The 14,651-nt window shown below is 36.5% G+C and overlaps 1 protein-coding gene across 2 annotated transcripts in view; it reads right to left on the bottom strand.

Moving 5' to 3' along the window:
• Positions 1-240: 240 nt before the first annotated feature.
• The window catches only part of cnksr1 (connector enhancer of kinase suppressor of Ras 1), a 33,201-nt gene continuing 18,790 nt past the window's right edge, over positions 241-14,651 (bottom strand). The window contains exons 7-21 of one of the 2 annotated variants that reach the window (XM_057344414.1): positions 13,123-13,182; positions 12,538-12,606; positions 8,611-8,730; positions 7,229-7,311; positions 6,369-6,481; positions 6,121-6,245; positions 5,942-5,975; positions 5,676-5,851; positions 4,446-4,519; positions 3,988-4,059; positions 2,487-2,560; positions 2,190-2,263; positions 1,952-2,051; positions 1,671-1,849; positions 241-1,302 (exon numbers count right to left, since the gene is read on the bottom strand). In XM_057344414.1, coding sequence (XP_057200397.1) covers positions 982-1,302; positions 1,671-1,849; positions 1,952-2,051; positions 2,190-2,263; positions 2,487-2,560; positions 3,988-4,059; positions 4,446-4,519; positions 5,676-5,851; positions 5,942-5,975; positions 6,121-6,245; positions 6,369-6,481; positions 7,229-7,311; positions 8,611-8,730; positions 12,538-12,606; positions 13,123-13,182 — 1,674 coding nt within the window. In that variant the 3' untranslated portion in view covers positions 241-981. The remainder of the gene's footprint in view (positions 1,303-1,670; positions 1,850-1,951; positions 2,052-2,189; positions 2,264-2,486; positions 2,561-3,987; positions 4,060-4,445; positions 4,520-5,675; positions 5,852-5,941; positions 5,976-6,120; positions 6,246-6,368; positions 6,482-7,228; positions 7,312-8,610; positions 8,731-12,537; positions 12,607-13,122; positions 13,183-14,651) is intronic. The other variant, XM_057344415.1, reaches the window with a different exon arrangement.

The following is a 14,651-nucleotide window of genomic DNA, read 5'->3' as shown; positions in this document are numbered from 1 at the left end:
AAAACATTTTTTTACTTTATAGCTGTACACGTCAAACATAGTTGAGTGTTTCAAAACTCTTTAAAACTTTGGGGTATTCAGTCAAGACAAATTAGATGTGCGCGAGACAAATCTCAAATAACTGCGCGCCAAAAATTGCTGAAAAAATGTAACACTCCGCCTTCTCTTTGTAGAAATGTGCGTCTTAAGAAGACCAGCACATTGAAAGACATTAAAAATGCACACGTAGCTCCCAACAGGGTTGTTAACGCAACATTATATTAATCATAGCTATTATATAAATGAATGTACAGCACAGTAAACAAAGAAGTGAAAAGAAATGAGAAGGTGCCAGCAAATGCTGCACCTCGCGAATAAAGAACATAGCGCCACTGCGTGGCAATTCTGCAGAATGCTGAGCATTTAATGCAAACGCTATCATCCATGCAAACTGAGGTATCACTTTTCAAGAAGAATAGTTTCTGGGCTCGCTGCTGAGCTATATTGCCATTCAGACATTTAATTTCATATTAAAAAAATAAAATCTTATTAAAGAAACACTTTCACGTGTTGACATACCAAAAACATTCATAGAACCTTTTCTGACATTGCTTAACCTATTCAAGGGTAGTCAAACCTGAAGTAAAAACAAATATGCATCCTATTATTATAATTCTTCTAATATTATAATTCTCAAGATACTTATGTAAAATTATACACATCATTATGATCAATGTACTTTAACAAGTGCCTAAGTTTGATTTGTTCCTTTTTCAGCAAAAGCATTTTATCATAAATTCAGTGATACTTTATAGTGATACAGTGATACTTTATAGTACATGTACAGCAGTTTAAAATCCCTAAATGATTTTCACTTTTGTCAAAAAACATTAAAAATCTGCTCTGTCCCAGGTGGGCTGAATTTCATGTATGATTTCCTTTTCTCTGAGCGGATCTTGTCAGTCTCTGTAAATGGTTATTTTTGATGAGTTTGTGCCTGTTTCATATGTAAAAGTAGTTTTCCATAGGTGTCGTATTGTCCTTGTCTGTGCTATGTGTCTGCAAAAACACTGTTGCATCTTTAGGGGTGGAGCCTCCATCATCAGATATTTCAGCATCTACAAGCTGTTCACCATCACTAAAGTTCAGTCCCCTTGCCTCGTCGTCACCCCTGGAAACTGTCTCTGTACTGGGCATGGCTTTCGCCTTCTCAATGTCCTGAAGCAGCTCTTCATTAAACTGCTTCCACTCACGAAAATTTTTTGGTGTGAGCTCAGAATCCTCTAAGACCTTATTAATAAGCTGTAGCTCTGCCTCCTTTGCCTGTAAAACACAAACAGCCAATGAGAAATGCTGAAACCGACCTGAGCTTGACCAATTTTGGGCAGAAAACACTATTTTATTTTACTTTACTTTCAGGTTTAATAAAACAAAATAAATTCATATCATATCAGCAACCCAGATATATCAAGATAAATGTTTTAGAACAATTTTACGCATGTTAAAATTCTTATATATCTTTTCAGTTTAACTAAAGGTTTCCAGTGTAAACATTTTGCACTCAGCTAGTGTGCATGCATAACGTATTGGGGTAGTGTAATATTTTACTGGCATAAGTTACAGTAATCGATTTTATCATCAATAATCAATAAATTATTATTATTATTATTTATAATCAGTTAATGCCTAACCTTGAGTGTACTCTGGAGGGCACGGAGTGTGTGAATTTTCTCATTGATGACAGGGTTCTTGTTGCGTTTGATGAAGGATTTACGGAGCTGGTCGTGAGTAATTGGCTGATTCTGACCAATCAGAGACACTCCTCCTTTCTTCAGGCTATGAAACATTTCATCCATCTCATCTACCTTTCCTAAGAGTGACAAAAAGAGAGAGAGATAAGGAAGGTGGAAGTTTTTTAAAAAATACATCAATGCCAATATAGATCTGTGATTTCATTTGATGGTGTGTTTACCTGCTATTTTACGGCCCCCTGCCTGTGAAATCGTCATTGGCTCTGGCGTTGATGACCTGTTCTTTTTACCCTTTGTTCGGGGGAGTGTGTTTGATTGAGTCTGCGTTATCGATTACACCATAAAAATAAAGATTTTTCAGATCAGCTTATGCATTGAGTTTGATGTGTTGTTGTGTATGTATATAGAATTAGAGGATTGTGTTTATCTACAGTATATTTGAGAGTTTGCTATTCTCACCGCAGCTGGCTTTTTCCGGTGAGTGAGAGGTGAATGAGATGATTCTTCCTCAGATTCAGTTTCACTGTAACAGTCTGACAACAGAAACATCACTCATTAACCAGCACAGTCTGAACTACAAAACATGGAATTATGGTCATATTGACTGCAGATGCAGCATGCACCCTGAGCCAAGTGCATTTATACAGATTTTATTAAGTGAGGTGGGTCAGAACTGCAGTAATTTAATAAAGCTTAGTATGGCATCACATCTTCACACAGAATCACAAAAAAACAGTAAATGTTTTCTTTCCATACCTTCTTCACTATCCGGCTGACTTTGGAGAGATTTCTTGTGTTTCTGAATGGCTGTTATTAAACAGTTAATCCATCTATTAATAAAAAATGTGAGAGAAAAAATAAATCTGTGATCCAAATGTCTCACCAGTTTCATATTTCCAATTTCATTAGTATTGTGCAGTATCAAGTGATAGTCGATAGGGGGCATAGATGACCATCTTTGACAAAACCTCAATTCAATAAAACCAAATTGAACTGAAACGATTGAGAATGTGCTTGCTTCAGTACATAGACATATCAGGTAGAGAGTAGCTCAGGGTGTTAATCTAGTTTTGACATTTACGTCCTCTGCAGTCTGCAGCATTGTAGACAAACCAACACGGTTATTGTCTGACCTTGATGCAATACTACAGAAGCTCTGGACAAATGCTGCACAACACTTAAAAAGACATTAAGAGTCACTATAAAAAAGATTGATTAGACTATACATTCAAATTAAAATAACCACATTGAAAACAAAGCACAAAATGTTGATAAACACATTATATATATTAATGTGGCAAGTTGCAGTGTTGCTTGGTAACCGCTAAGAGACTACAGTTCAGATGATGAACAATATTACTTTGTGCAGCCTTTACTCACAGAAAAATCACTGTGTGAGAATTACTTTTACTTACATAAAATATACATTAGTAGTCCAAATCTGTTCAGAATAATAGTAACACTTTACAATAAGGTTGTTTTTGTTAACATTAGTAAATGCATTAACTAACATGAACTATGAGCAATATAGATTTTCAGCTTTTATTAATCTTTGTTAATGTTAGGTTATGTCAATACAGTTACTCATGTTAGTCACTAATGTTAAAAGCTGTTGATTTTAAGTTCATGCTAGCTAATGCAATAACTAATGCAACTTTGCAACTATTCCTTCTGATGTTACTTAACTAACGTAGAAGAATATTGAATATGGGTTAACATGAACCGATCCATGGTCTCTTCGGAGCATCATACCATCAGTACTATGTTTACACAGCTATGTTTGAAGGTATCGAACACTTGGGAGTTTTATTCCAAATCATTGAGTGCAATAGAGAACTCCGATTTACTCTATACACTGTATATATAGTGCTCTTACATAAGGTGCTCAATCCTGAATATTTGCAGAGGTGCCAAGCTTTCAAAGTAGAAAAGCCAACCTACAAAATACTTATTAAAATTATAGCAGGTCATAAAATTATGAATGAGACAAAAGAAAGGATTTCACCAATGATGCGTCACAATGCAAAAAGTTAATGCAGCTTAAACATTCATTTAAACTGAAAAGGTCAAAGCACATTTATTTGTACATGAGCAGAGACCACAGATGCGTGGTACGATCTAATCATTGTGACATTTCAGCTTCTCAACATCCACCATTTCGCCAAATAGCCTCTAAAGTAAAATGGGATGACTGAACGTCTGCAACATTTGCGGTCAAACGTACCACTCAAGAAAATGTTTGTGCAACCGCACTCACCTGCTCATGTCGCTCACATTCTCCGCAGCGAAGATGAAATTGTGAAAGCGCTTGTGGCACATTTTAAATACACTAGAATGAAACAAAAAATGAGAAAGAGATGATAATACCCATTACATTTATGGCTTTAGCATCTTAATGAAAAACGAGAACTCATTTGTCATGTTGGCAGGGTCTGCTGTGTTTGTGGACTGCGGGGGAAGATCTGAGGAGCGTAAAGTGTAATTCTGTTGTTCACACATGCCCAACTAACTGCCCTCTTGCGTCTGATAATCTCACTCTCACAGCCAAACACAAACACTGAGCCCAGGAGCACTGCTGCTTCTGTTTCTTGATAACAGTGTGAACACAAACAATGTTATGCCATACAAGTATGACACGTCCTTTTAAAATGTCATCTGTCTAAGGGAATGAGCGGGTAACCTGTGTCAGCCGGTGATCTGTATTAGTATACTCACTACTTCCTCTTGTGTTCCCCTGCGCTTTCAATATTGTAGCTGCCAATCTTGATCAAGCCCTCCGCCTTCTCCTCCTGCACAACAACATGAGTTTATTTGATCCACCTACATCACCACTGATTTTCTTTCAAACCATCAAACCAGTAAATACTGTTCTGACAGCACAGAGAAGCTGCAATTGCTTACTTTAACTTTACAAAACATTCTTACAACACATTTGTACATTGTTGGATGAAAAAACTGCATTTAATAGTTCCAAAATGTACAGTATATACACAATGACATACTCTACTGAAAAATTAAAGCCACAGTTCACTCAAAAATACAAATTCCATCATCAAACACCTTTATGTTATTCAAAACCTGTTATCATTTTGGGACTTCAAACTTTTTTACGCATGTTTTGAATTTCTGTGGTGAACAACTGTTACTATGTCATTCACACAGACCTACTGTAGGCTTGAGAAGACATGGATTAAAGCGCTTAGATTATATAACGTGGATGATATAAAGCTCTTATGTAAATCTTATAATACATCCTCTGTCCTTGTTCACTTTTATCACATAGCAATCATTTCTCAGAAGAAAGTCATAAGGGTTTGACAGAATGGTCATTTGTGGGCTGAAGTTAAAGGGTCAGGGTCTTTGCACATACAGTCCGAAAATTTCGTAGGCGTTTTTTCGTATTTGGCGCTCGTTTGTACGGTGTCTCTGAATTGTCAAAACGCCTCTCAAAATGCTTGCTACGGATTTTTTTCAACGTGCGGAAATTTCGGACGCAAATTTTGGACTCAATGTGCAATGGCCTTTAGTTCACCCAAAAATGAAAATTCTGTCATCATTTACTCACCCTCAAGTTGTTCCAAATCGCTATAATTTTCTTTGTTCTGATGAACGCAGAGAAAAATATTTGGAAGGATGCTTGTAGCCAAACAGACCATTGACAACCATAGTTGGAAAAATTACAATGGAAGTCCCTACATTCTTCAAAATATCTTCTTTTGTGTTCAACAGGACCAAGAAATGTATAAAGCAATTTCTCCTATTATGGCAGTCAATGGTGCCCCAGAACCGTTTGGTTACAAGCATTCTTCCAAATGTATTTCTCTGTATTCATCAGAACAAAGAAATGTATACATATTTGGAACAACTTGAGGGTGAGTAAATGACGAATTATGAACTATCCCTTTAACTACTGTGTCACTCTAGCTATGCTAAACTCGTACTAACCTGTTGACTGGTATACCAATACAGTGTTGGACCTTTCAGGACGAACCAAAATCTCTGCCATTTCTGAGTCATGAACACGCTCGCATCCTTTCTCTTCTTCCAGAGCCAACCGTCAAAGTCCGGACGGCCGAGCTCTCGACAGGACACCCTCCTGCGGCTCATCGCTGTCCTCGTTCCTGAATTATACACAAGAGTCAAAGGTTTGGGTAACCAATGTCATCATTTTGAAAATACGATCTTCTAGAATAAATAAATCCACACCTTACCTTTAGTAGAGACCTTCTTGTTCTCCTTTTCCTCCTGCGATAAGAGAAAACTTATCAATACTCTGTAGATCTCATGGTTTACAAAAGGTATCATATGATTTGACGCATTAACAAAAGATGATTTTTCCTAGGCAAAATGACTCACAGTACACAGTACAGTAGTGTTTTTGTGGTCTTACCAGTAGTCCAGCCATGTCGGGACAAGAGCTGGTACTGGCTCTGTTGAGCTCTACGTTCTGTGGGGACGGACTCCTGTCTGCTGGTGAGCCCGCTTCCAAACTGTTCCGACTTGCACGCTGAGAGTCTACAACAATGAAGAGAGATGTATACACCCTACATAGTCTAGGACAGCCAAAGACAGAGCTGTAAACATACATCATGTAATATAAGATAAATAATTTTGAATTAAAGTAAGCGACTCTTTTACCTGTACCAAACTGATGGCTTTTTAGGGTGTTTGACTGATGTCCATTTGGACTTTGATCACTAGCGAGCACCGATTTCTCCCGTCTACTGTGATGTGTGCCGTCTGGTCCTGATCTAAGGTACATAAGCACATACAATATTTAGCAACATATAAAACAAGAAATAAACACATAAACACACACAGTACTCAAAGTGGCCTTTGGGTAATGCAGTGAGATGTAGCTTCATTGATCTAAAAGCTAAAACATTCACTTATATACTATAGGCTACATTCAGCTTCATTTAAGTATTGCGAACACAGACCTGAAATAGCAGAAAGCCCACATGTCCTCACTACAGCTCAAAAAAATTGTTATGAAACAAGAATCGAGTTTATGAAACAAATAGCCTGAGAAATGAAAACTTTCACTTCTTTTATACAGTGAGTTGACAGCATAAAAAAAGAAAAATATGGAAAATTATGAATCATAAACAACTCAGTGGTGCGCATCATGGGTTGTGCTGAGCAAATAAAATCTTCAAATACTAAATTATAATTTCCCCCCACAAAATACCTTCATTTTATTTTCTTGATCAGTATTTTTTGTTTTGTTTTACATTAAAAATATATATTACCATTCTTAAAGCGAGATTAATTGACTTGTGAAGCAAATCATGTATAATATAAAAAAATTAAAAGTAAAATATGAAGAAATTTTACAATGAAGTAAGACAAATATACCTAATTCAGGAAAATTGTTTACATATTTTTCCTAACTAGACAATACCAATAAACGGAACATAAAATGACATATTATGTAGAAAAATGAAGAAATTCAGAAACAGCATCTAAGGAAATTCAGTGGAGACGATTGAACTCACTTGAATGAGCGCACAGAGGCTGCCACCCTCCCAAGCAAAGAATGTCTGCCTTTCTCTTCCTCTTCCTCCTCCTCCTCTTCCCTCTGAAAGAATGAATGACCTTAGATTCATGTTTGGAAAAACCCTAGAGTATACAACTACAATGGAAACTGACTCCTGTCATGTGGCCAGTGTGCCTGGGATGTTTTTATTTTGGTGTATGTGTTTGACGGTGTATGTGAACATATTTGTGAATGACTGTGGCTTTTTAGTTGCTTTTGTATGATCCCAGGGGACAGAACTAGCTCCAGGCATTTTCACTTTAATATTATTTGTAATATTTATTCTCCAGGCTAAATAATACGAAAACACCCTTTAAGGAGATACTGAATTTGAAAATGATTCATAAATCAAATGAATTATTAAAAAGCTTGGTCCTTCGGGATAACCAACAGACCCAATCATTTTAAAAGCCACATGACTGCTACATCACACACTGCCCGACTGGTCAAAAAGACACACACAAACAAAAGATCAACCCAATGAAGACAATACAGGATGGTATATCTGTTTATATAAATGCATTTACGCAAGTCTTTGAAGTCAAAGGAGACAGAAGATCTATAGAAAGTGTGTAGTGTTGTCATGGCAATGCTCACGATAGACAACAAAACAATCAAAATCTCTTTCTTTTGAAAATGTTGACTTTTGGAGTGTATGGCTGAGAGTGTGTATACAGTAAAGTCTGTTCATTTTGTGTCACAAAGAGGAAATGTGTGCAACAAACAAACACAACCACATGTGAGCTGCCGACATGTGACACAATTTATCTGTGGCAAAGCAACTGCTAAAAGAAATGACAGTGTACAACGCTGGCAGTGTCTCTGTGTCATATGAGGCTCATGTGCGCGTCTCTAGCCTACTATTGATCAACATTAATGTTGTCAAACCACTACACTTAATTACGATAACAACCCTGTCATCTCTAAGCTGACATGCCAGTCTAGAATAAACGGATGTTGAAAACGCTTAACAATCCTTAACCATTGTTAAAAATAACAAAATATACAGGGAATGTCAACAAGTATTTTGAAAATGCTTAAATTGGCATGTGTTCGGGTGAAAAGCAGAGACTCTATCACTAATCCACAGTCTACACCCTTACAAAACAACAATATATGATATACTAGAAAATATAATGCAATGTATTTTAATTAATCCATTTCAGTGTATTGGAATCAAGTGCTTATATTTTTCAATACATGGCAAGCAGCAATTCATTACATATTATTCAATATTTTGTATATATTGTAATATATTAACAATGTATTATTCTATATATTTTCAAGTATGTATTTGAATACATTGGAAAATATATTTCTTTGCATTATGGTAGTCTGTACCTCAGACTTGGCTCGGCTCTCCTTCCGATTCAGGAACACTGGAAGCCTCCTTAAAACCAGAGTGACTCCATTTGGATTCTCCTCCAGTTTTTTAACAAGCTTTGCTCTACTCCAGCCAACCTGAAATTGTATGAACAGTGTACATTGTATGAACAAATGATATTATATTTATATCTATCTTAAAAGGTGTTTAAATTGTTTCATTTGAAAATGCACAAACTAAGACAGATCGCAGTATGTAGGTTAGTGGTCAACAAATATGGGTATTTTAAAAGAATGATAATTTAACTATTGTCCACAATCTAAAATATGTACGTATAAATAGCTGTGTGACTAACTCTAAAGGGGTTTTCAGATTGCAGGCGATGCGATTAAGCGATGCGAATTGCCAACGTACTTTGCTTTCACATCTAGGGCGATGGGACTGATCAACAGCTATTTCACTTATGTAGGCTAGGTGGCGCTGATGGGCAATGAGTTCTCGCTCTGTTGTTTCAGTAAAAGAAGTGACCATGATGCGCTTGGGTCTGGAGAGAAACCCGGGGAAGCAAACACGTTGTATTATCATTATACAAATAAACATGAGTTGAGAAAATGTCAGAATGTTTTCATGCCTGTCATTCAACTAGAAACTGGTTAGGACTGTTGTGTTTACAGTACTACCTAAGCATATTATCAAATTATATCCAGATGTTGTTAATCTAGCATTAAAATTACCTTCGTAAGAGATTGATGTCTGCTGTTATGTTTAAAAAGTAAAAACGCAGATCATATACATCAGTGGTGTAACGTTAGTCTAGTTTTTTGTGGTGAGTATACTCTGATTCCGCCCCTACTCACCCGTCCCAGATCGACAACCCATGAGCGCCACCACTCACGAATGCATAGAGTATGCCTCTACATGTCATCAAGAGCATTCTGAAAGATTTATTGCAAGCAAGATTTCAATAGCCAATGACAGCTTGGGGGACTTGCTGGTTTTGTTAATCACTGTCTAACTAACCCAGTTAAGAGTTACATTTGGCCTTAGATGGCATATGTATACAATCCCTAAAGCACAGGTTTTATCAGCTGGCAATTTTCAATGCACATTTGTGAACCATGTGAAAACCCAGCTATAAAGTCATTCATTTGTGATATACTATTTCTACATAAACCCACCCTGCTAAAAAAATTGTATTACATACTGTAAATTCTAGTGGTTTCCATTAAAATACCATTATTATTCACAATTTTTTCTATAACAAAATTTAAAAATATGTCTTGGGCATTAATGGGTATTCTATTAATTCCCATCTGCATCTACCGTGTTTTGGGCAGGGTTCTATTATTTTTTCAGCAGGGCAACCAACATAATGCAAAGAATATCCTATGAAAGTATATTTTTTTATTTTTATTTAGTTTATTAATCATATTGAAATAATTGGTTAAACTCTGATGCTCGTCACTAATAACTAGATTTTTAGCCTAGTTTTCACACACTGGGTCACACTTAGGAGTGCAAGTTACATCTATTATTGACATTCATAGTTAACTATAATAATCAACAATGAACATTTGTGCAGTTTTATCAAGCACCCGTTGCACTAATAGATTGCTGGCAGTGTCTCTATCCCAGTGGTTCTCAAACTGGGGACTGTGGCCCCCTGGGGGGCCCCAAGATGGATCCAGGGGGCCACAGATTTTGTGGCATTTTATGAAATATAGAAATTTATCATAGATTTTATGCAATCAAACATCAGAAAAATGACACCACCAACCAAAAGAATTGAGGTTCCAGCATTGTATAACTGAATGTTTTTGGTTTAATTAAAATTCTAAGTTTAAGATTATACGTCTTTATATGGACAGTATTTTAAAAGCTATTTTTAATTTATGAAAATAATAAACCATCTATAACTTTTCAGTGCATTTTTTATTTATCTTATAAGACCTAACAATATTTTCTGAAACTCTTAATAATTAACAGAAAAAAGAACAAAATAAAAGCACCACTAAAGACCAAAAATTTTGTTTGCATTTGTCTCCAGAGTGCTTTTCACTTTTTCTGCCTTTTGGCTGTGAAACCATTTTCCTGAAGCTTGACTACACCTGACACCCGTTTCAGTGTTTGACTAGTTACAGTGACTAGTTACAGTGACTGACTAGCTTTGCTAAGGCGACCGACTAGCTTTTCTAAGGCGACCGACTAGCTTTTCTAAGGCGACCGTTAAGAAGGTATCGCTTTAACACTTCCATGGCGACGCAGCACTGCTTATCAGTTGTGATATGTGACTGAGTCTCTCTGGCTCAGTGCCAGCCAAAGCGCGTAATGTTCTAATCACACCGGTGTGATCGTACGCGTCAAAGGGTTAACAACATTATGAAAAGTGAATTTAAGACATTAAGGACAGGCTGACGGAAATCCGTCGTAGACTCGCTGCAATTAACGGAAATCCATCGTAGCGACGGATAACTTTAATCCATGTTAGGATCTCTTATCATCTAAAACAATTATGAACGTTGTAGTGTTTTCTCTCCCTTTCTCCCTTATTTAATGATTCACCACACATCATTTCCAAAGCAATTGTACTGACAGGTACGCCCTTCCTTGCGTATAAATTTGGGCGGTCGTAGTCAAATCATACCACGAACTGACGTAGATGTGTGGGGGTGTGGTTACACGAGACGTTTCAGGCAGGTCTGGGTGATCATTCGCTTTTAGATAGAATGCATCTTTTTTTCCGACACTTTAATTTTTGCAATTTTACGTGTCTAATACATGCATGGGCAACTTATAACACACCAACGACACAGAAAAACACATATTCACCCCATATGACCCCTTTAACATGACATCTGCATATTTTCCATTCTTTGTTATAAATGCAGCTTACATAACATGATGCAGGAGCGATACAAGACCCTTTCCCATCCACCACAAAAAGTTTTGCTGCGTTCACCTCTCGTCATACTTCACACCAATGAAGGCATACTAGAACAATCGTGATGATATTGTAGCTAACATGAAATGCATCATTCGTGAAGAAGTGCTGTTTTATTTTTCTGCATCTAGTTATAGAGAGATGACGGTAGTTTTGAAAGAAGACGAGATAGCGTTAGTTCAGCCTGCTGCGGCTGTGTTATTCATTGTTTTGAGTTGCGAGTAAACAAAAGTGTACCTAGAAGCTCTTTGTCATTTTTCAGACGCTTCAGTATTTTTATTATTAATTTAAAACATATTGTGTATATGAAAGATGAACACGCAGTCATGCAGAGGAGTGACAGCACTCATGCTCATCAGAATGAATGGCATAGAAACATCATATCAAGTTATTCCTTCTACTAAATAGATTTATTATATGGATTTGTCGCTGTTGTTGTCACTTTGAATTATAAATGTTGCATATTGATAGATTAATGTGATATTAATTTTAATAACAATAACTTGTCTTTATTCTGCATATTCTTTCTTAATTATTTATTTTAGTAATGTATACAGTATGTGGTGCTGTATATATATATATATATCCATCCTCATTGGAGGCTGAGCCCCCCTAATATTAAAAACCTAGAATCGCCCCTGAATCACACACTGTATAAAAAAAATTGACAATAAAATATATTTTTGACCAACCCTGTTGCATTTAAAACAGCAAGAAGCATAAAATGTAGTCCATTTTGGATCAGTCTGTTTGTCTAAAATAACTTGTTGTTCAATATAAGACACTGGGCAGCAAACCATTGACAATCCAATTTAGTGATCAAAAACAACAGCGAGTAGGTCATCAAATATGTCTTGCTGTGCTAAGCAGGGGTTCAGCCGCTCTCATTTGATTCCCATCTAATTTTCTTTCTTACAACAGTATTTACGTAAATAACCCAACATACAAACATTGTTATCTATTATCTGTAAACCACCATTAGCATTGAACTGTTGACACTCACCACTATCTGACCGTTGACTTGAAGGACCTCATCTCCTGCTAAGATCTTCTCACACAACTCTGTGGGTGACTGCAAGACAAGATCGAAGATTGTGGACCACCGCATAAGTTTCACAACTATAGTAGGTAAAGCACTGTTGCTGAACGTCTAAGCAAGTTGACCCTTTCATTGATTCGCTTTAAATGGTCATCATCAACCCACCTTCATGACCTTCCCACTCACATGACACATAGAACAAAATTTTAAGGCTGGTTTCAAAATAATTATGAGTGAGCTTGCCATTGACGCCCCCTCAAAAAAAAAGATGTCACCCCTTTACACAAGCATCTTTGTGTGAGTGTGTATGTTGCTATAAACTCACTTCATGGTTGTTGTGAGTTTTCGTTATGAGTGTTTTTGTTTTACTAATAAAGATTTAAACCAAAAAGCAGACTTTTAGCGCACATATCTCCCAGCAATTAAATGAGGAGATGTTTTATGTTAGAACAACACTAAATGCCTCCCTAAATGAATATATAAAAAAACACATTAAGAAAACAACAGAATACTTCTTAATACTACTGGGGTACCATCAACCTGTCCTACCTCAGCTGCTGTTCCAGTGACAAAATGATTTCTGGATCCTGTGGTGGTGATCTCAATTCCCTATGTGAAAGAAATAATGGGCATATCAAGCCAAATATATCTTAGACCGCAGCTAGACTGCAATTCACTGGATGTGATATGGGGTTATACTGTATAAGGCAGCTGAAAACCTGTATTGCTAATTAGTCCATAGACATTGCACTTTAATATGCATGTTAACATGCTAACATTCCGACCTCCTGCCATCTAAAGCAGTGTGCCTTATAGAAGGTAATTCAAAGGGAGAGAAGAACCGGTGGAAACCAGCATTGATCAATAAATTAAAGATGACATCAGATGTTAGTGAAGACAGAGCTTGAACAGCATTGATTTTGCTGGTAATGTTCTGGTAGTATAGACATCCCGCAGACCTTCGGCTGAAAATGAACCACAATAATTCAAGCTTAGACAAACTGAATAAGCAGCCCTGTTTTGCAACCATTAATTGATGCTCGGAGAAATTTAAAATACCTCAACCAATCAAATTCTCTCAAGCATCAAAATATAGATTTACAAAAGGAATGTCAGAATTTTCTGATCTTTTGACTGTCACTTTTAAATAGTTTATGGAATAGTGACTTATGTGAACTGTCGAAATCAATGCACAGATCCTGGATTGTGTGTTCTGTATACTCTTAACAATGCTGGATTGTTTTTAACTTGTGGGTGGGTCAGATCTTTTGGCTAATTCAACCCTACAGGTTGGGTTTGTCCCTTTTTGACTCATGTGTTGAAAATAACTGAGCATATTTGTGAAGTTCAAGCATTTTAAACATAAAAAGGTTACATGTAACCAATAAAACAGGTTTCTTATACCATGGGCCAATATAAACCTAATAAGCCATTGTAATTAAATAATTTATCAGCACACAAACACCTTAAAGAATAACTTGTCTCCTGTGTGAATTATTAGCACCTTAGCGCCATATCAGCTGCATACAAAACAAAGTGCTGTTGTGGTTTGTTCTTTCTTTAAAGACTGAGAGAGAGAAAAAGAAAGAGAGGGAGTCCATCCGTGTCTTTATAGTCTCTCATTTTGACATTTGCAAAACTAAAGACTAAAAAAATTGCCAAAAAAAAGCCAGCAATTTGAAAGTTTTCGCTAACCCAAAGACCAAAGAGTTGCTTGTAAAAGAACATGATAGAAGCACAGATACCATTCTTAAAGGGACACTTCACCCAAAAATGTCTTTGTTCTGATGAACACAGAGAGAGATATTTGGAAGAATGCTTATAATCAGACAGATTTTGGCCCCCATTGACTACCATAGTAGGAAAAAAAACAATGGTAGTCAAAAGTGTCCCAGAACTGTTTGCTGTACTACATTCTTCAAAATGTATTTTGTGTTCAACAGAAGTAATTTTTCCTACTATGGGAGTCAATGGGGGGCAAGATCTGTTTGGTTATAAGCATTCTTCCATATACTGTAGGCTATATCATCAATATCTTTCTCTGTGTTCTTCAGAACAAAGACATTTATACAGATTTG

The sequence above is a fragment of the Triplophysa rosa genome, linkage group LG10, assembly GCF_024868665.1.
Source record: "Triplophysa rosa linkage group LG10, Trosa_1v2, whole genome shotgun sequence".
In the NCBI taxonomy this organism is placed as follows: Eukaryota; Metazoa; Chordata; class Actinopteri; order Cypriniformes; family Nemacheilidae; genus Triplophysa; species Triplophysa rosa.
This window is presented reverse-complemented; position numbering and strand designations above follow the sequence as displayed.